The sequence below is a fragment of the Ranitomeya imitator genome, chromosome 3 (assembly GCF_032444005.1).
Source record: "Ranitomeya imitator isolate aRanImi1 chromosome 3, aRanImi1.pri, whole genome shotgun sequence".
Taxonomy (NCBI): Eukaryota; Metazoa; Chordata; class Amphibia; order Anura; family Dendrobatidae; genus Ranitomeya; species Ranitomeya imitator.
The window spans coordinates 602,520,555-602,543,487 of NC_091284.1; the positions used below are offsets into that span (position 1 = coordinate 602,520,555).

Sequence of the window (22,933 nt, forward strand, 5' to 3'; positions counted from 1 at the left end):
AATTCAATTGCTGGCTTTTCATTTCTCCTTCCCAAACCCGACATGATATGAGACATGGTTACATACAGTAAACCATCTCATATCCCTTTTTTTTAGCATATTCCACACTACTAATGTTAGTAGTATGTATGTGCAAAATTTGGGCGCTCTAGCTATTAAATTAAAGGGTTAAATCGCTGAAAAAATTGGCGTGGGCTCCCGCGCAATTTTCACCGCCAGAATGGTAAAGCTAGTGACTGAGGGCAGATATTAATAGCCTGGAGAGGGTCCATGGTTATTGGCCCCCCGTGGCTAAAAACATCTGCCCCCAGCCACCCCAGAAAAGGCACATCTGTAAGATGGTATGGGAGAAGGACTTTTTAAAATGTGACAAACTTGGCTGGGCAATATACTACGTAGCTGGGCAATATACTACGTAGCTGGGCAATATACTACGTGGGCTGGGCAATATACTACGTGGGCTGGGCAATATACTACGTGGGCTGGGCAATATACTACGTGGGCTGGGCAATATACTACGTGGGCTGGCCAATATACTACATGGCTCTGTGCTGTATACTACGTCACTGTGCAATATACTACGTGACTGGGCAATATACTATGTGGCTGGGCAATATACTACGTGGGCTGGGCAATATACTACGTGGCTCTGTGCTGTATACTACGTTGCTGTGCAATATACTACGTGGCTGGGCAATATAGTACGTGGCTGGGCAATATAGTATGTGGCTGGCGAATATAGTACGTGGCTGGGCAATATAGTACGTGGGCTGTGCAATATACTACATGACTGGGCAATATACTACGTGGCTGGGCAATATACTACATGACTGGGCAATATACTTCGTGGGCTGGCGAATATAGTACGTGGCTGGGCAATATACTACGTGGACATGCATATTCTAGAATACCCGATGCCTTAGAATCGGGCCACCATCTAGTGTGTGTGTGTATATATATATATATATATATATATATATATATATATATATATCCCTATACTATGTGTAGACATTTATTTTAGCTATTCTATTCTAACCTGTCAGTGTGATTTTACTGTACACTGCACTTAATTTTCCGGCTTTTCAATAGAACACGCCGATCCAGCGATGACAGCGGGTGATCAGCGACCAAAAAAGGTCCTGATCATTCCCCAGCGACCAACGATCTCCCAGCAGGGGCCTGATCGTTGGTCGCTGTCACACATAACGAGATCGTTAGCGGGATTGTTGCTACGTCACAAAAAGCGTGACGTTGCAACGATATCCTTAACGATATCGTTATGTGTGAAGGTACCTTAAGGCAAAAATTTTCGATAAAGATATACTTAGGGATTCACTGTTTATTTGAAATGTAAAGTTATTACCGTATATACTCGAGTATAAGCCGAGATTTTCAGCCCAAATTTTTGGGCTGAAAGTGCCCCTCTCGGCTTATACTCGAGTCAAGGTGGGTGGCAGGGTCGGCGGGTGAGGGGGTGAGGGCGCTGAGGCATACTTACCTAGTCCCAGCGATCCTGACGCTCCCCCTGCCGTCCCACGGTCTTCTGTGCTGCAGCTCTTCCCCTCTTCAGCGGTCACGTGGGACCGTTCATTAGAGAAATGAATAGGCGGCTCCACCTCCCATAGGGGTGGAGCCGCCTATTCATTTCTCTAATCAGCGGTAACGGTGACCGCTGATAGAGAAAGAAGCTGCGGCACCGAAGACCGTGGGACAGGCAGAGGGAGCCGGACGTCGGGACCAGGTAAGTATGTAATATTCACCTGTCCCCGTTCCAGCCGCCGGGCGCCGCTCCATCTTCCCGGCGTCTCTGCTCTCTGACTGTTCAGGTCAGAGGGCGCGATGACGCATATAGTGTGCGCGGCGCCCTCTGCCTGATCAGTCAGAGCAGAGAAACGCCGGGACCGGACGCCGGAACGAGACGCCGGGAGCTGCAATCAAGAGAGGCGAGTATGGCTTTTTTTTTATTTATTGCAGCAGCGGCACAGATTTATGTGGAGCATCTATGGGACAGTATGAACGGTGCAGAGCACTATATGGTGCACAGATATGGGGCAGTATGAATGGTGCAGAGCACTATATGGGGCACAGACATGGGGCAGTATGAACGGTGCACAGCACTATATGGGGCACAGATATGGGAAAGTATGAACGGTGCACAGCACTATGGCACAGATATGGGACAGTATGAATGGTGCACAGCACTATATGGCACAGATATGGGACACTATGAACGGTGCACAGCACTATATGGTAGAGATATGGGACAGTGAATGGTGCACAGCACTATATGGCACAGATATGGGACACTATGAACGGTGCACAGCACTATATGGCACAGATATGGGACAGTATGAATAGTAACATAGTAACATAGTAACATAGTTAGTAAGGCCGAAAAAAGACATTTGTCCATCCAGTTCAGCCTATATTCCATCATAATAAATACCCAGATCTATGTCCTTCTACAGAACCTAATAATTGTATGATACAATATTGTTCTGCTCCAGGAAGACATCCAGGCCTCTCTTGAACCCCTCGACTGAGTTCGCCATCACCACCTCCTCAGGCAAGCAATTCCAGATTCTCACTGCCCTAACAGTAAAGAATCCTCTTCTATGTTGGTGGAAAAACCTTCTCTCCTCCAGACGCAAAGAATGCCCCCTTGTGCCCGTCACCTTCCTTGGTATAAACAGATCCTCAGCGAGATATTTGTATTGTCCCCTTATATACTTATACATGGTTATTAGATCGCCCCTCATTCGTCTTTTTTCTAGACTAAATAATCCTAATTTCGCTAATCTATCTGGGTATTGTAGTTCTCCCATCCCCTTTATTAATTTTGTTGCCCTCCTTTGTACTCTCTCTAGTTCCATTATATCCTTCCTGAGCACCGGTGCCCAAAACTGGACACAGTACTCCATGTGCGGTCTAACTAGGGATTTGTACAGAGGCAGTATAATGCTCTCATCACGTGTATCCAGACCTCTTTTAATGCACCCCATGATCCTGTTTGCCTTGGCAGCTGCTGCCTGGCACTGGCTGCTCCAGGTAAGTTTATCATTAACTAGGATCCCCAAGTCCTTCTCCCTGTCACATTTACCCAGTGGTTTCCCGTTCAGTGTGTAATGGTGATATTGATTCCCTCTTCCCATGTGTATAACCTTACATTTATCATTGTTAAACCTCATCTGCCACCTTTCAGCCCAAGTTTCCAACTTATCCAGATCCATCTGTAGCAGAATACTATCTTCTCTTGTATTAACTGCTTTACATAGTTTTGTATCATCTGCAAATATCGATATTTTACTGTGTAAACCTTCTACCAGATCATTAATGAATATGTTGAAGAGAACAGGTCCCAATACTGACCCCTGCGGTACCCCACTGGTCACAGCGACCCAGTTAGAGACTATACCATTTATAACCACCCTCTGCTTTCTATCACTAAGCCAGTTACTAACCCATTTACACACATTTTCCCCCAGACCAAGCATTCTCATTTTGTGTACCAACCTCTTGTGCGGCACGGTATCAAACGCTTTGGAAAAATCGAGATATACCACGTCCAATGACTCACCGTGGTCCAGCCTATAGCTTACCTCTTCATAAAAACTGATTAGATTGGTTTGACAGGAGCGATTTCTCATAAACCCATGCTGATATGGAGTTAAACAGTTATTCTCATTGAGATAATCCAGAATAACATCCCTCAGAAACCCTTCAAATATTTTACCAACAATAGAGGTTAGACTTACTGGCCTATAATTTCCAGGTTCACTTTTAGAGCCCTTTTTGAATATTGGCACCACATTTGCTATGCGCCAGTCCTGCGGAACAGACCCTGTCGCTATAGAGTCACTAAAAATAAGAAATAATGGTTTATCTATTACATTACTTAGTTCTCTTAGTACTCGTGGGTGTATGCCATCCGGACCCGGAGATTTATCTATTTTAATCTTATTTAGCCGGTTTCGCACCTCTTCTTGGGTTAGATTGGTGACCCTTAATATAGGGTTTTCATTGTTTCTTGGGATTTCACCTAGCATTTCATTTTCCACCGTGAATACCGTGGAGAAGAAGGTGTTTAATATGTTAGCTTTTTCCTCGTCATCTACAACCATTCTTTCCTCACTATTTTTTAAGGGGCCTACATTTTCAGTTTTTATTCTTTTACTATTGATATAGTTGAAGAACAGTTTGGGATTAGTTTTACTCTCCTTAGCAATGTGCTTCTCTGTTTCCTTTTTGGCAGCTTTAATTAGTTTTTTAGATAAAGTATTTTTCTCCCTGTAGTTTTTTAGAGCTTCAATGGTGCCATCCTGCTTTAGTAGTGCAAATGCTTTCTTTTTACTGTTAATTGCCTGTCTTACTTCTTTGTTTAGCCACATTGGGTTTTTCCTATTTCTAGTCCTTTTATTCCCACAAGGTATAAACCGCTTACACTGCCTATTTAGGATGTTCTTAAACATTTCCCATTTATTATCTGTATTCTTATTTCTGAGGATATTGTCCCAGTCTACCAGATTAAGGGCATCTCTAAGCTGTTCAAACTTTGCCTTCCTAAAGTTCAATGTTTTTGTGACTCCCTGACAAGTCCCCCTAGTGAAAGACAGGTGAAACTGTACAATATTGTGGTCGCTATTTCCTAGATGCCCGACCACCTGCAGATTTGTTATTCTGTCAGGTCTATTAGATAGTATTAGGTCTAAAAGTGCTGCTCCTCTGGTTGGATTCTGCACCAATTGTGAAAGATAATTTTTCTTGGTTATTAGCAGAAACCTGTTGCCTTTATGGGTTTCACAGGTTTCTGTTTCCCAGTTAATATCCGGGTAGTTAAAGTCCCCCATAACCAGGACCTCATTATGGGTTGCAGCTTCATCTATCTGCTTTAGAAGTAGACTTTCCATGCTTTCTGTTATATTTGGGGGTTTGTAACCGACCCCAATGAGAATTTTGTTACCATTTTTTCCTCCATGAATTTCAACCCATATGGACTCGACATCCTCATTCCCTTCGCTAATATCCTCCCTTAAAGTGGACTTTAGACAAGACTTTACATAGAGACAAACCCCTCCTCCTCTCCGATTTTTACGATCCTTTCTAAACAAACTGTAACCCTGTAAGTTAACTGCCCAGTCATAGCTTTCATCTAACCATGTCTCGGTTATTCCCACTATGTCAAAGTTACCTGTAGATATTTCTGCTTCTAGTTCTTCCATCTTGTTTGTCAGGCTTCTGGCGTTTGCGAGCATGCAGTTTAGAGGATTTTGTTTTGTTCCAATCTCCTCACTGTGGATTGTTTTAGAAATGTTCTTACCTCCCTTCAGAGTATGTTTTCCTGGGTCGTCTTTGTTCGAGTCTAATGTTTTTCTTCCCGTCCCCTCTTCTTCTAGTTTAACGCCCTCCTGATGAGTGTAGCGAGTCTTCTGGCGAATGTGTGTTTCCCAGGTTTGTTGAGGTGTAGTCCGTCTCTGGCGAGGAGTCCATCATACCAATAATTCACACCGTGGTCCAGGAATCCAAATCCTTGTTGTCTGCACCATCGTCTTAGCCAGTTGTTTGCATCAAGGATCCTGTTCCATCTCCTGGTGCCATGCCCGTCTACTGGAAGGATAGAAGAAAAAATGGTGCAGAGCACTATATGGCACAGATATGGGACACTATATGGCACAGATATGGGACACTATGAACGGTACAGAGCACTATATGGCACAGCTATGGGGAAATATGAACGGTGCAGAGCACTATATGGCACAGCTATGGGGAAATATGAACGGCGCAGAGCACTATATGGCACAGCTATGGGGCAATAATGAACGGTGCAGAGCACTATATGGCACAGCTATGGGGAAATAATCAACGGTGCAGAGCACTATATGGCACAGCTATGGGGAAATAATGATCTATTTTTATTTTTGAAATTCACCGGTAAATGCTGCATTTCCACCCTAGGCTTATACTCGAGTCAATAGGTTTTCCCAGTTTTTTGTGGCAAAATTAGGGGGGTCGGCTTGTACTCGGGTCGGCTTATACTCGAGTATATACGGTATATAGGAATGTATGAATTAACATTGCTGAAAACAGAATTACATTTTTAAGCTCTGTTTTTCTTGCTGGAAAAAGTTCATATTAATGACAAACTTATTTTCAACGTTTCATCAAGATCTTCTTAGGGATTCAGTGTTTATTTCAAATGTAAAGTTACTATATAGAAATGTATGGGTTTGCCTTGTTGAAAACGCAATTAAAGTTTAACCTCCGCTAATTTATTTTTAAATAGAGTGAAGTGGAAAGAAAAAAATAGATTCAAAAAATTCAACTTTAGAAAAAAAACTACCATAGGCATAGGTATGGCAGAATATGGCGCATAAAGACTGAATCCCTAAAAAGATCCTAATGAAACTTGGAAGATAACGTTGTTGTACTAATATGAACTTATTCCAGTAAAAAAAACGGAGCTCAAAACCGTTTTTCCGTTTCCAACCGTGATAACACACTAGGCATAGGTATGGAAGAATATGGCGCATAAAGACTGAATCCCTAAAAAGATCCTAATGAAACTTGGAAGATAATGTTGTTGTACTAATATGAACATATTCCAATAAAAAAAACGGAGCTCAAAACCGTTATTCCGTTTCCAACCGTGATAACACACTAGGTATAGGTATGGAAGAATATGGCGCATAAAGACGGAATCCCTAAAAAGATCCTAATGATACTTGGAAGATAATGTTGTTGTACTAATATGAACATATTCCAATAAAAAAAACGGAGCTCAAAACCGTTTTTCCGTTTCTAACCGTGATAACACACTAGGCATAGGTATGGCAGGATATGGCGCATAAAGACTGAATCCCTAAAAAGATCCTAATGAAACTTGGAAGATAACGTTGTTGTACTAATAGGAACTAATTCCAATAAAAAAAACGGAGCTCAAAACTGTTTTTCCGTTTCCAACCGTGATAACACACTAGGTATGGCAGAATATGGCGCATAAAGACTGAATCCCTAAAAAGAACCTAATGAAACTTGGAAGATAACGTTGTTGTACTAATATGAACTAATTCCAATAAAAAAAACGGAGCTCAAAACCGTTTTTCCGTTTCCAACCATGATAACACTGTAGGCATAGTTATAGCAGAATATGGCGCATAAAGACTGAATCCCTAAAAAGATCTTAATGAAACTTGGAAGATAACGTTGTTGTACTAATATGAACATATTCCAATAAAAAAAACGGAGCTCAAAACCGTTATTCCGTTTCCAACCATGAAAACACTGTAGGCATAGGTATGGAAGAATATGGCGCATAAAGACTGAATCCCTAAAAAGATCCTAATGGAACTTGGAAAGTAACTTTCTGTCACTAATATGAACTTTTTCTAATAAAAAAAACGGAGCTTAAAACCGTTATTCGTAATTCTTACCAAAGTGATGATGGGAGAGCCTGGTGTTGCAGCTTAACTTCAGTAAGGTACCGTCACACTAAGCGACGCTGCAGCGATATAGAGAACGATCCGACCTAAACTAGATCGCTTGCGTCGCTTTAGAGACGTCAAACACTGTAACAGCAGAACGATGCAGGAGCGATCCAGTGACGTAACGGCGACTCACTTATTGTTCTCGCTCCATATAAAACGTTGCTGGCATCGTTGCTTTTGATCTCAAACATGACGATACACGCCGACCTGACGACCAAATAAAGTTCTGGACTTTCAGCGATGGCACAGCGGGATCCAGATCGCTGCTGCGTGTCAAACACAACGAGATCGCTATACAGGACGCTGCAACGTCACGGATCGTTGTCGTTCTCGTTGCAAAGTTGCTGAGTGTGACGGTACCCTAAGATATGCCCCAGCTAGCATGTCCACTTACTCTGCATTCTGTGGTTGCTAGGGTACTGGATGTGTGAGAGGAGGGTTTATAAACTATCTCAAGGTAGACAATATTAGGCTAGGTTCTCATTGCGTTAGGGCAATCCGTTTAGCGCTAAGCGCTAGGGGATTGCGCTAACGCAATGTCTTTTTAGGAGTCGCGTTAAACGTCCCCACTAGCGCAGATCCCCGAAAATGGCACGCACTAGCAATGCGCTTTAACATTGCTGGCAATGGGAGCGCTAACGGACACGTTGCACGGCGTTAATTTCGCCGTGCAACGCTGTCTGTTAGCGCTCACCCGAAAACGAAATGAGAATCTAGCCTTAATATTACCTCACTCAAAACATCCCCCTCCCTCTCTCAGTTCAGGTACACAGAGAAGGGAGTTGTAAGGCTATGTGCAAACGTTCAGTATTTTTCGCATTTTTTTTGCTATAAAAACGTGAAAAAAAATGCTTACATATGGTTCCCAGTAATTTCAATGTAATCCGCAAAACTTGTGCAAATGTTGCGATTTTTTTCCGCGCAAAAAACGAATCGCGGAAAAAAAAGCAACATGTTCATTAATTCTGCGGAATTGCTGATTTCCCGCACACTGTAAAAAATCTACCATAGGTATAGACAAATATGACTAAAAAAATCTACCATAGGCAAAATCTACCATAAGCATAGGTATAGACAAATATGACACATAGGGTTTTAGTATTTTCCCATGTAGTACAATTCACTTCGCATAGTATAATGCACCCCATAGTTCTTCATATAGTATAACGTATTCCACATAGTCCTCGATACAGTATAATGCAGCCCACATACAGTATAATGCAGCCACCACCCTACAGAATATAATGCAGCCCCTCTCATAGGTTAATGAAGCCCCCTCATAGAGTATGATGCAATCACCCCTCAAAGAATATAAATATAATACAGCCCCCCATAGAATATAATGTAGCTCCAAATAGAATATAACACAGTCCACCCTCTGTGTAATACAGTATGCCCTCCAGTGGGAGCAATAGCTGACCTAACCATGGCCAGTGGGAGCATTAGCCGACCTCACTATGGCCAGTGGGAGCAGTAGATGGCTCACAATGGCCAATAGGAGCAGTAGCCGACTCACTACGGCCAGTGAGAGTAGTAGCCGGCTCACTACGGCCAATGGAAGCAGTAGCCAGCTCACTACAGCCAGTTAGAGCAGTAGCTGGCCTCACTAAAGCCAGTGGGAGCAGTAGCCGGCCTCACTAAAGCCAGTGGGAACCTCACTAAAGCAGTAGCCAACTTACTATGGCCAGTGAGAGCAGTAGCCAACTCACTAGGGCTAGTGGGAGCAGTAGCCAGCCTCACTAGGGCCAGTGGGAGCAGTAGCCGGCCTCACTATGGCCAGTGGGAGCAGTAGCCGGCTTCACTATGGCCAGTGGGAGCAGTAGCCAGCCTCACTATGGCCAGTGGGAGCAGTAGCCGGCTTCACTATGGCCAGTGGGAGCAGTAGCTGGCCTCACTACGGCCAGTGGGAGCAGTAGCCGGCTTCACTATGGACAGTGGGAGCAGTAGCCAGCTCACTATGGCCAGTGGGAGCAGTAGCCAGCTCACTATGGCCAGTGGGAGCAGTAGCCAGCCTCACTATGGACAGTGGGAGCAGTAGCCAGCTCACTATGGCCAGTGGGAGCGGTAGCCAGCTCACTATGGCCAGTGGGAGCAGTAGCCAGCCTCACTATGGACAGTGGGAGCAGTAGCCAGCTCACTATGGCCAGTGGGAGCAGTAGCCAGATCACTATGGCCAGTGGGAGCAGTAGCCAGCCTCACTATGGCCAGTGGGAGCTGTAGCCAGATCACTATGGCCAGTGGGAGCAGTAGCCGGCCTCACTATGGCCAGTGGGAGCAGTAGCCGGCTTCACTATGGCCAGTGGGAGCAGTAGCCGGCTTCACTATGGCCAGTGGGAGCAGTAGCCGGCCTCACTATGGCCAGTGGGAGCAGTAGCCGGCCTCACTATGGCCAGTGGGAGCAGTAGCCGGCCTCACTATGGCCAGTGGGAGCAGTAGCCAGATCACTATGGCCAATGGGAGCAGTAGCCGGCTTCACTATGGCCAGTGGGAGCAGTAGCCGGCTTCACTATGGCCAGTGGAAGCAGTAGCCGGCCTCACTATGGCCAGTGGGAGCAGTAGCCGGCTTCACTATGGCCAGTGGGAGCAGTAGCCAGCCTCACTATGGCCAGTGGAAGCAGTAGCCGGCCTCACTATGGCCAGTGGGAGCAGTAGCCGGCTTCACTATGGCCAGTGGGAGCAGTAGCCAGATCACTATGGCCAATGGGAGCAGTAGCCGGCTTCACTATGGCCAGTGGGAGCAGTAGCCAGATCACTATGGCCAGTGGGAGCAGTAGCCAGATCACTATGGCCAGTGGGAGCAGTATCCGGCTCACTACAAACCTGTGCTAAAACTTTCACTCTGTGCCCTGGATTCTGGCACTGATGAATTCCTTCCCGCGCTCCCTACAGTGGGGGCACGGCAGCTCCCAGCTCTGCAGCACACACTCTCTGCACTCTATGGTGGTGGCTGAGCAAGTCTTTACTAACCGATGTCTGAGCGGAGAGACACATTGTCAGTGCCCCAGAGAAGGAGCAGCTGCTGCCGGTGACTGGGGAGACCAGGACGTAGGCTGTCCTCCCACGTGCCCCAGGTACCGAACCGCTGCCACCAATGAATCAGAGGAGGATGGAGCAGCAGCGCCCCGGAGGGCCCTGGTAAGACCCCTGTGCCTGCTCACTGTCACTGCAGCAACTACATCTGGGCAAGCACTGTAACGCCCCCTACACATGGTAGCATGGGCAATGACCTGCCCCATCATACCCACACCACTGATAGGAGCCCATGTCTGACAGTAACCCTTCATCTCGTACAGTCAGCACTGACCTATTTATGCCCAGTAACAATATATCATGTACTTGTACTGTTCCTCCTGGCAGAGCTAATGGACCAGTAATAATATATAATGCATTTGTAATACCGTCCCTCCTGTCAGTGACAATATAACGCACCGTGTGGACCGTCCCTCCTGTCAGTAATAATATAACGCACCGTGTGCACTGTCCCTCCTGTCAGTAATAATATAACGCACCGTGTGTACTGTCCATCCTGTCAGTAATAATATAACGCACCGTGTGGACCGTCCCTCCTGTCAGTGATAATATAATGCACCGTGTGTACTGTCCATCCTGTCAGTAATAATATAACGCACCGTGTGAACCGTCCCTCCTGTCAGTGATAATATAACGCACCGTGTGTACTGTCCCTCCTGTCAGTAATAATATAACGCACCGTGTGGACCGTCCCTCCTGTCAGTGATAATATAACGCACCGTGTGTACTGTCCCTCCTGTCAGTAATAATATAACGCACCGTGTGTACTGTCCATCCTGTCAGTAATAATATAACGCACCGTGTGTACTGTCCATCCTGTCAGTAATAATATAACGCACCGTGTGTACTGTCCATCCTGTCAGTGATAATATAACGCACCGTGTGTACTGTCCCTCCTGTCAGTAATAATATAACGCACCGTGTGCACTGTCCCTCCTGTCAGTAATAATATAACGCACCGTGTGTACTGTCCATCCTGTCAGTAATAATATAACGCACCGTGTGGACCGTCCCTCCTGTCAGTGATAATATAATGCACCGTGTGTACTGTCCATCCTGTCAGTAATAATATAACGCACCGTGTGAACCGTCCCTCCTGTCAGTGATAATATAACGCACCGTGTGTACTGTCCCTCCTGTCAGTAATAATATAACGCACCGTGTGAACCGTCCCTCCTGTCAGTGATAATATAACGCACCGTGTGTACTGTCCCTCCTGTCAGTAATAATATAACGCACCGTGTGTACTGTCCATCCTGTCAGTAATAATATAACGCACCGTGTGTACTGTCCATCCTGTCAGTAATAATATAACGCACCGTGTGTACTGTCCATCCTGTCAGTGATAATATAACGCACCGTGTGTACTGTCCATCCTGTCAGTAATAATATAACGCACCGTGTGTACTGTCCATCCTGTCAGTAATAATATAACGCACCGTGTGTACTATCCCTCCTGTCAGTAATAATATAACGCACCGTGTGTACTGTCCCTCCTGTCAGTGATAATATAATGCACCATGTGTACTGTCCCTAATGTCAGTAATAATATAACGCACCGTGTGGACCGTCCCTCCTGTCAGTGATAATATAATGCACCGTGTGTACTGTCCCTAATGTCAGTAATAATATAATGCACCGTGTGGACCGTCCCTCCTGTCAGTGATAATATAATGCACCGTGTGTACTGTCCATCCTGTCAGTAATAATATAACGCACCGTGTGTACTGTCCATCCTGTCAGTAATAATATAACGCACCGTGTGAACCGTCCCTCCTGTCAGTGATAATATAACGCACCGTGTGTACTGTCCCTCCTGTCAGTAATAATATAACGCACCGTGTGCACTGTCCCTCCTGTCAGTAATAATATAACGCACCGTGTGTACTGTCCATCCTGTCAGTAATAATATAACGCACCGTGTGTACTGTCCATCCTGTCAGTAATAATATAACGCACCGTGTGTACTGTCCATCCTGTCAGTAATAATATAACGCACCGTGTGTACTGTCCCTCCTGTCAGTGATAATATAATGCACCATGTGTACTGTCCCTAATGTCAGTAATAATATAACGCATCGTGTGTACTGTCCCTACTGTCAGTGATAATATAATGCACCGTGTGTACTGTCCCTAATGTCAGTAATAATATAACGCACCGTGAGTACCGTCCCTCCTGTCAGTGACAATATACCGTAGTGATGGATCAGTAATAATAATGTACTTGTAGTAATGTTCTTCCCGGCAAAGCTGATGGCACAGTAATAATTATAATGTGCTTGTAGTAGTAGTGACAATATAACACATCATGTGGACTGTCCTTACTGTCAGTAATAATATAACGCTCCGTGTGTACTGTCCCTCCTTGTAAGTAAAATTAAAAAGAAACCTTGTGTACTGTTCCTCCTGTCAGTGATAATATAACACACCATTTGCACCGTCCCTCCTGTCAGTGACAATATAACGCACCGTGTGCACTGTCCCTCCTGTCAGTGACAATATAACGCACCGTGTGTACTGTCCCTCCTGTCAGATACAATATAACGCACCGTGTGCACTGTCCCTCCTGTCAGTGACAATATAACGCACCGTGTGTACTGTCCCTCCTGTCAGTGACAATATAACGCACCGTGTGTACTGTCCCTCTTGTCAGTAACAATATAACGCACCGTGTGCACTGTCCCTCCTGTCAGTGACAATATAACGCACCGTGTGCACTGTCCCTCTTGTCAGTGATAATATAACGCACCGTGTGCACTGTCCCTCCTGTCAATGATAATATAACGCACCGTGTGCACTGTCCCTCCTGTCAGTGATAATATAACGCACCGTGTGCACTGTCCCTCCTGTCAGACACAATATAACGCACCGTGTGTACTGTCCCTCCTGTCAGACACAATATAAGGCACCGTGTGCACTGTCCCTCCTGTCAATGATAATATAACGCACCGTGTGCACTGTCCCTCCTGTCAGACACAATATAACACACCGTGTGTACTGTCCCTCCTGTCAGACACAATATAACACACCGTGTGTACTGTCCCTCCTGTCAGACACAATATAAGGCACCGTGTGCACTGTCCCTCCTGTCAGTGATAATATAACGCACCGTGTGCACTGTCCCTCCTGTCAGTGATAATATAATGCACCGTGTGCACTGTCCCTCCTGTCAGTGATAATATAATGCACCGTGTGCACTGTCTGTCCTGTCAGTGACAATATAACGCACCATGTGCACTGTCCCTCCTGTCAGTGATAATATAACGCACCGTGTGCACTGTCTCTCCTGTCAGTGATAATATAACACACCGAGTGTACTGTCCCTCCTGTCAGACACAATATAAGGCACCGTGTGCACTGTCTGTCCTGTCAGTGACAATATAACGCACCATGTGTACTGTCCCTCCTGTCAATGATAATATAACGCACCGTGTGCACTGTCCCTCCTGTCAGTGATAATATAACGCACCGTGTGCACTGTCCCTCCTGTCAGACACAATATAACACACCGTGTGTACTGTCCCTCCTGTCAGACACAATATAAGGCACCGTGTGCACTGTCCCTCCTGTCAGTGATAATATAACGCACCGTGTGCACTGTCCCTCCTGTCAGACACAATATAACACACCGTGTGTACTGTCCCTCCTGTCAGACACAATATAAGGCACCGTGTGCACCGTCCCTCCTGTCAGTGATAATATAACGCACCGTGTGCACCGTCCCTCCTGTCAGTAATTAATATAGCGCACCGTGTGTACTGTCCCTCCTGTCAGTGATAATATAACGCACCGTGTGCACTGTCCCTCCTGTCAGCCACGATATAAGGCACCGTGTGCACTGTCCCTCCTGTCAGTGATAATATAGCGCACCGTGTTTACTGTCCCTCCTGTCAGTAATAATATAACGCACCGTGTGTACTGTCCCTCCTGTCAGCCACGATATAACGCACCGTGTGCACTGTCCCTCCTGTCAGCCACGATATAACGCACCGTGTGCACTGTCCCTCCCGTCAGCCACGATATAACGCACCGTGTGCACTAGTGACAATACAGGGGCAGGCACAGCCGGGTTTCCCGCACTGTGGTGCTGGAGCAGAGGCCATTGCCCCGTGAGCTCCCTCCTGTCAGTGATAATATAACGCACCGTCCCTCCTGTCAGTGATAATATAACGCACCGTCCCTCCTGTCAGCCACGACATAACACACCGTGTGCACTGTCCCTCCTGTCAGTGATAATATAACGCACCGTGTGTACTGTCCCTCCTGTCAGCCACGATATAACGCCCCGTGTGCACTGTCCCTCCTGTCAGTGATAATATAACGCACCGTGTGTACTGTCCATCCTGTCAGTAATAATATAACGCACCGTGTGCACTGTCCCTCCTGTCAGCCACGATATAACGCCCCGTGTGCACTAGTGACAATACGGGGGCAGGCACAGCCGGGTTTCCTGCACTGTGGTGCTGGAGCAGAGGCCATTGCCCCGTGAGCTCCCTCCTGTCAGTGATAATATAACGCACCGTCCCTCCCGTCAGCCACGATATAACGCACGGTGTGCACTGGTGACAATACAGGGGCAGGCACACCGGGTTTCCTGCACTGTGGTGCTGGAGCAGAGGCCATTGCCCCGTGAGCTCCCTCCTGTCAGTGATAATATAACGCACCGTGTGCACTGGTGACAATACAGGGGCAGGCACACCGGGTTTCCCGCACTGTGGTGCTGGAGCAGAGGCCATTGCCCCGTGAGCTCCCTCCTGTCAGTGATAATATAACGCACCGTGTGCACCAGTGACAATACAGGGGCAGGCACAGCCGGGTTTCCCGCACTGTGGTGCTGGAGCAGAGGCCATTGCCCCGTGAGCTCCCTCCTGTCAGTGATAATATAACGCACCGTGTGCACCAGTGACAATACAGGGGCAGGCACACCGGGTTTCCTGCACTGTGGTGCTGGAGCAGAGGCCATTGCCCCGTGAGCTCCCTCCTGTCAGTGATAATATAACGCACCGTGTGCACCAGTGACAATACAGGGGCAGGCACAGCCGGGTTTCCTGCACTGTGGTGCTGGAGCAGAGGCCATTGCCCCGTGAGCTCCCTCCTGCGGCTCAGTGCTGGGAGTGTGAGTGAATGTTTCCCCGCAGAGCCAATGAGCAGCCACCGGATGCGATATATCCTCTGGGACAACAACTGCTCTGTTCCTCCTCAGTTCCACATGACGCCATTTACTGCCCTACCTCCTCCTCGCCCAGAGCACAACAACGCTGAGGCGGCGGCGGCGCCCTGTCACACCGCTGTGCCGGACCTCCTGTGACTGGCCCTCACGTCTCCTGCCCCGGCCACCGTGTGGCCTCTGCGGCCGGACTCGGATGTTCCCTTGGAACTTATTTGGACTTTGCCTCATGCGGGGACTTGTTCCCGGACTGTGCGACTCTGAGCGGATTATTTAGCAGAACTTCCAGAACATGCGAGTCGCGGGGCAGCTGCGGTGAGTGTGGGGGGCTTCATGCCTGCGGGGAGGCCCTGGACATGGGGGACCCCCGGTCAGTGCGGGAGCGGAAAGTTGAGCGCCTTATCCAAGCACACATGTCAGCTGCTGCTCTCTGGTGTCTGCAGCCCGTCCACTTGTGGTTAGCATGCAGGACACATCTGATGGTGCTGAGCAGCCTCGGAAGTGTTGTGGTCTGGTTAAAGAGCTATTTCTGTCTGTCCCCCTCCTCTGATCCTCCACACTAGATCTCACCCAGCAGATCCCAGGACACAATCCAGCCTGTCCTCCTCTTCTGCAGCCTCTGCAATGGAGGCTGGCACTTGGAGAAAGTTCCCTGTAAGTTTGTGATGTGGCTGAAGGAGCCTTCTGCAGTCTTCATCCTTCATTATTTGTTTCCTTGTATTGTTACATTGTATCATCACCATAGACCGGATCCACTTCTTTCTGAAAGTGCTATTTTGTTACTTTGGGTAGAGGCCTGTGCAAAAACTGAGCGAGCTGGCTATATCTGTTCCCTGGATTATCCCAATCTTCTAGAGAAATGTAACTGCATTGCTTGTATACAGTTGGCTTTGTTGACGTGCATCGTTGTCCTGTATATGACCGCATCGGCAAGTTTATAATGAGGGAATTGATAATCTAAACCTTAGTGTGCGTCATATATGAGGACGGAACCACATTTCCGATGTTAGGAAATATTTTGCTTTCAATGTTGGACATGAAAACTTTAGTGAAAAGTAAAAGAACTAGACATCAGTAGTTTTGCTGCCTGGAAAATGCGGATGTGTAACGTTTCTGTATTTGTGTAATTTGTATCTACATATGCAGTGTACAAAATACCCCCATAATGTATCCTTTTGTATTTCTGCACTGCAACTGTTGATATAACTTGTAAAAAGTTCTTTATCGGTTAGCATCAATGTCTCCTTTTTTTTATGGGTCTTGTTGCTTTGTTTTATTATACTTTTTACATTCCATTTTGCTTTTGTAACTGTGTAATCTGCACTTTTCTCAAGTTATTGACACGACAGTAGTTTCTACATTGCACCGCAGCGAAAAGAGAAAATGATCTGACAGTGGATTCCATCTGCTCCCGTGAAGATGGATATCAATTTACTTTTCAATTCCAGTTTTGGAGTAAAGCTTTGCGTGACTAGTCTGCAGCGAGGACGGTTTTGTCATAAATGGTGCACAGAGGATTGCTGCGTTTGGTTCCTGGGTTCTACAATTTCGTTGAGACTTTTGATAAATGGGGATTGTCTGCCACGATGACAGGCTTTACATGATTTGACGTTTCATTGGGTTGAGACTCCTACGGTGATTGTTATGAATTATTAGGCCTAAGATCAGAGTTAGATTTTTTTTTTGCGCAAGTTAAAGAAGAACTTTCCACACATGAGAAAAGTGACTATACTGAGAAGTCATCTTGTCTGTATATTGCATTGATGAGCATTGCCTAGGTTTTCTTAAAAGATGCCTGTGCACTATTTACATTGGGAATACGTAGGGAAGATGACATCTTCAGTTTAGACATTCTGAGAGGTACAGTTGTGTAACTTGGGCGTGAAACACTGCTGCTGACTTTAGGGAAACCAGGTAATTCCCAGTGGAGTCATGGAAATAAATATCCGATTTGATTGAAACAAACATTTCCATTAAAGAAAAGCTAATTTTGGGAGGGATGTATCTGCAGCCATTACATCAGTGATGTTGAGTAGCTTGTGCTGTTAGCGTTCCCCCATAAGGTGCGTATGAGCAGAAGCCTTTGTGAGATACTTCTGTACAATGGTGTCGATATAGCAAAGAGGAGATTGTCACAATGTGCTGTTTGCACTGCAGGGTTATCAGGGGGCACAAACATTGTAGTCCCTCATATTATTGGACATGTTTTATTGCTCAAGTTCTCAAATTGTCGAGATTGTGATCTGTCAAGTGTCTTTTTTTTTAACCAGTAGTAAGTCCGAACCCCAAGTTTATGGTGTAAGGTTGTGTGCTTGTTTTTGTTCTATTTTCTACTGCATCTGACACTTTTTTTTTACTTTTTTCTTGGCGTGTCTGTAAATGTTTGCAATGCTATCCATTATAGATACAGTCAGAGGTTAGTTGTTCATCCAAAAACCAGTTTGTCTAAGGTCAGTTTCACACATCCCTTTTTTTCTTTTTATCATGCAGGTTTTTTATTGTTTTTTTTTTTTCAGTTTGCTGGCCTCATTTTTGGTTTGTGTCAGTATTTATAGTCTTTGTCGCATCCATTTTTAAGGAAAACAGAATCTTCGCTTATTCTACTCATTAAACAGTAAAACGCGGACCGCAGATTAACAAAATCCGTGTTCCTTTTTCCACTGGGCCATGGACTTGCATCGATGAGTTTGATCTACAACATGGATCAAAGTAGGACATGTTTCAGTTGTTTACGTTTTTTTTAGGACCAAAAAAAAATCATTGATCTGGAACAGTCAATCAGTAAAAATAGTGAACATGGAATACACATCCCAAAAAACTGGGGTGTGAAATCTGCCTGATGTGATGAGCTTTATCAGGAAGATGGGGCTCTGCCGTATCCGAATCTACTGACTGTTTTCTAGATTCTAAGTGTCCAATAGTGCAGCAAGTTATAAAACGCTGATGTAACACCGCACTCCTTGTGAGGAAGATATATATTTTCCATTAATTGTCGGATAAAGTTATATGGGTGAATAAGCTGCACAATAAGGGTACCGTCACGCAGTGCAATTTTGATCGCTACGACGGTATGATCCGTGACGCTCCAGCGTCGTAACAATATCGCTCCAGCGTCGTAGACTGCTGTCACACTTTGCAATCTACGACGCTGGAGCGATAATTTCATGACGTATGTGCGATGTAGAAGCCGTTGGTTACTATGCGCACATCGTATACGATATATGTTACACCATGCAATCATGCCGCCACAGCGGGACACTAGACGACGAAAGAAAGTTTCAAACGATCTGCTACGACGTACGATTCTCAGCGGGGTCCCTGATCGCAGGAACGTGTCAGACATTGCGATCTCGTAACTATATCGCTCGAACGTCACGAATCGTGCCGTCGTAGCGATCAAAATTGCACTGTGTGACGGTACCCTAAATGTGGCCATTATCTGTTCACCTTTAGTTTCAGATAGGCCTGGGATAGTGTTTGCACAGCAATGATCTCAATCCCCTCATTGTCAAGAAAGTTAAGAGAATGTGCTGTTTGTGGGGAAGCTGTGGAGTTGAGCAAACCTGATTCTGTAGATCTCCACAATTAAAAGGGCTCCTCATCCAGAAATGCTGTAAGGGTGATCGCATCCTGTTTCTGAGACTTGCAGTAAATGCCATGAATAATGTGCATTATTCGGCCCATCCTCATGGAGTTTAGTTAACAGCTCTTTTGGCAAATGTATCAAAGCCATCAGGCTTTAGAAAGGGAGGCTGTAAAATGCAGGTAGTGTTTGTTATGCGAATGGCGGCGCTTGGGGCATTGTCATTCACATTGGAGTGACCAGAGGAGAGAGGAGACTGTCTCCATAATGGCCGCTGGTTTCCTGTTACTTGAATAGCTTTTACTGCAGTAAGAGGAGCCTGATTTCCCTACACCTGTTGTGACACGTTCACAATGAGAGGAAGTAATAAGCCACTGTTCCATTACATGCGAGTCCTGTGATCACGAGAAATGCTTGTCCTTAGCTGCATTTCCTAGTGATGTCTGCTGGCAGAAAGTCTGCATATCTATAAGATATTGCAAGGTTCCATCACCAAATGACAGTATTGGCTCTGCTACAACTACTTTTGTATTACTGCCCCAGATATAGAATTTTATAGTGGTTTCCTTCTATTTTTGGAGTGTTCTGGTTTGGTCGAGATGTAGCTAATGGCTTTCTTCTTCTGTTGCTGCCTGTGGCATTTTAAAGGAAATACTAGAAATAGAATGTGTGGCTTGCTTTTCTTAGAAGTACAGCAGAGGAAATTGTAGATGAGAAGATTAGCTTACAACTTATTGTCCAGCCGGGACTTGGTAGACATTTTTTTCATAAGTGTCTGGGCATGCAGCTTAACATTGGGCTGAGATGTGTTTTCCTAGTATGCATACGCTCACTTTCTGATTATAGTAAGCTAGTATAATTGACAGCTTTGTCCCAGCTATCTCTGGCTGCTTTTTGTGTTGTGTAGGATGTAATTTTCATTACTTTTTTCTTGATGACTGTCCTCTTTTTTTAATGGTTGTTCTTTTCTTTCTCCACTTGCAGGATTTCAGATGTGTTCTCGGCCTACTGGAGTGAAAACTCTTCAGAGTACTGATGGAGGCCAGAGTACAAAATGGCAGTGGATCCCAGCCTTTACTCCAGACTCGGCGTGACAGCGGGAGACCACATGGTGATGTTGACCCAAGGGATATTTTAACACAGCAAGTTCATGTTTTGTCATTGGAACAGATAAGATCCATAAGGAACACTAATGAGTATACTGAAGGGCCTACTGTGGCTCCCCGACCTTGGGTTAAACCTGCTCCTCGTCAAACTCTCCAGCACAAAAATGAAAGAATACATGCGGTAACTGACCAGAGGCAATTTAGCCGGAGCCCTCTTCCACCAATGCATCCCTCATCGCGGGCATCGTTGTCTCGGTCCATTAGTACAGTGAGTACGGGATCACGAAGTAGCACGAGGACAAGCACAAGTAGCGGCTCATCAGAGCAGAGACTTTTAGATCCTTCGTATTCATCTTCGGGGCTGGGTGCTGACAGGATAATTTGCGTACAACCCAAAGGTGAGCTGAAACCAGAGGAGTTAAAGCCTTCCAGTAAAGAAGACTTGGGCTTACATGCGTACAGGTGTGAGAGCTGCGGGAAATGTAAGTGCCAAGAATGCACTTATCCAAGAACTCTTCCCTCCTGCTGGATATGTGACAAGCAGTGCCTTTGCTCAGCACAGGAGGTGATAGACTATGGAACTTGTGTTTGCTGTGTGAAGTGCCTATTCTATCACTGCTCAAACGACGATGAGGACAATTGTGCCGACAACCCCTGTTCCTGCAGCCAGTCACATTGCTGCACTCGCTGGTCTGCCATTGGTGTTATGTCAGTGTTTTTGCCTTGTTTATGGTGTTACCTTCCAGCCAAGGGTTGCCTTAAATTATGCCAAGGCTGCTATGACCGGGCAAAGAGGCCAGGATGCCGGTGTAAAAGGTCAAATACAGTATGTTGTAAAGCTCCACAGTTACAGCCCAGAAGTTTGGGGAAGCCAACATAGCACCGGTTGACTTCAACGAAAGCTAAAGTAATTGGACTTACTTTTAACACACTTATGCAATCATGTAAACTAATTTGGTACAGTTGGTAGAAAGCAGAAGGAATTTTTTTTTTTTTTTCTGTTTGCAGTGGATTTTTTTTTTTTCCCCTAAGTGCCATCTTAATTAATATGCTTGTTAGAGAACCTTTAATCAAGCTGCAATTAGGACCCAGTGTTCTGTGCCACATACAATATAAGCTAAAGCAACACAGACACTCCTACGTAAATGTGCATCGTTTTGTGACGAATACTTGCAGAATTTGTAAACTAGCAAATTACTTTTTCAGTCATTTTTATTTTTATTTTTTCTGCCAGAGATAACGTGCTATATTTTTGTACATAAAGAATAATATTTACAACTGTGAATTTGGCGTCACTGTAATGGCGCAATCACGAAATGTACTAATATACATTCAGAGGAATGTGAATCTATCCACATGGTTAGATTGTACTTCAACTTATTGAAAATTAATATTTCTACTCTTGGACTTTTTCTGTATATTGTACAGTTACAGTCAGCCTTTATTTTCTAATTTTTCAACATATTGTTTAGTGTAAAGTATATTTATTTGAAGTTTTATTATTTTATAAAAGAGAAATATTTATTTTAAGAGGCATCTTACAAATGTTTCCCCTTTTTTATGTCAGTTTCTACAGATGGGGGTAACTGATGCATATGTTCACTCTAAAATAGAAAATATATTAACGTTTGAAATTAAACCTGGCAAGTGTGGATTCTCTTCTTTGTAGGAGTAAGCAGTGGTATCGAGTGGTGAAAGTGTGTGATTGAGTTCTCCATATGTATATGCGCCTGGCATAGAGAGTAATTTGCAGTTCTAGAGGTTGCTTCATTTAGGGTGGGGCTAGATGGCGGCTTTAATCACGGCCCAAATCCTGCGGTCAGTGATTGCTATAAGTCCCTGCTATATCGCAGCACAGTGTAGGTCCATGAGCTCGCATTTCAACCAATAGGGAACTGCTTTTCTTACAAGCGAGTTCCAAAAAGTTGGAACCAATTGGATTTTTTGACAACTTGGTTGTTGCAATTCCTTGCTTGTTGTATTGTGACCACATTCATCTGTGTAAGGCTACCGTCACGCTATCAGTGTTTGGTCAGTATTTTACATCAGTATTTGTAAGCCAAAACCAGGAGTGGGTGATAAATACAGAAGTGGTGCATATGTTTCTATTATACTTTTCCTCTAATTGTTCCACTCCTGGTTTTGGCTTACAAATACTGATGTAAAATACTGACCAAATACTGCTAGTGTGATGGCAGCCTTAGGCTGAGATGTAGCAGCAGTATATAGCGATCTTTGGCCACAGAACAAATGTTTGACTTCTTATTGGGTAAACATGAAAGGCATGTTCAACTTGCTTTCTTTCTATGGAGGACTGCATATCTGTCATGAGAAACCCATTTTAATCCCTTGCTGAATTGTGATTTTATGTAAAACGACATAATGAAAAACATCTGGTCATTGGAAGGTCTTAAAATTTAGGTAAATACAACCTCAGATGAAGAAGGACACCTAACAAATTACACTGTGCCCTTAAAAGATGAACCTGTCACCCCCAAAATCAAAGATGAGCTAAGCCCACCGGCATCGGGATTATCCACAGCATTCTGGAATGCTGTAGATA

The 22,933-nt window shown here is 45.1% G+C and overlaps 1 protein-coding gene across 3 annotated transcripts; it reads left to right on the plus strand.

Moving 5' to 3' along the window:
* The first annotated feature begins 10,485 nt into the window (after positions 1–10,485).
* SPRY2 (sprouty RTK signaling antagonist 2) lies at positions 10,486–22,009 on the plus strand. 3 transcript variants are annotated; one of them, XM_069758062.1, is made up of 2 exons: positions 10,486–10,619; positions 20,249–22,009. In XM_069758062.1, exon 2 carries the CDS (start codon positions 20,300–20,302, stop codon positions 21,248–21,250), a length of 951 nt encoding a protein of 316 aa, XP_069614163.1. In that variant the 5' UTR covers positions 10,486–10,619; positions 20,249–20,299; the 3' UTR covers positions 21,251–22,009. The 3 variants fall into 3 exon arrangements, with proteins under 3 accessions (XP_069614163.1, XP_069614162.1, XP_069614164.1); XM_069758061.1 differs by lacking the exon at positions 10,486–10,619 and adding an exon at positions 15,860–15,996; XM_069758063.1 differs by lacking the exon at positions 10,486–10,619 and adding an exon at positions 16,199–16,335.
* The last annotated feature ends 924 nt before the right edge of the window (positions 22,010–22,933 follow it).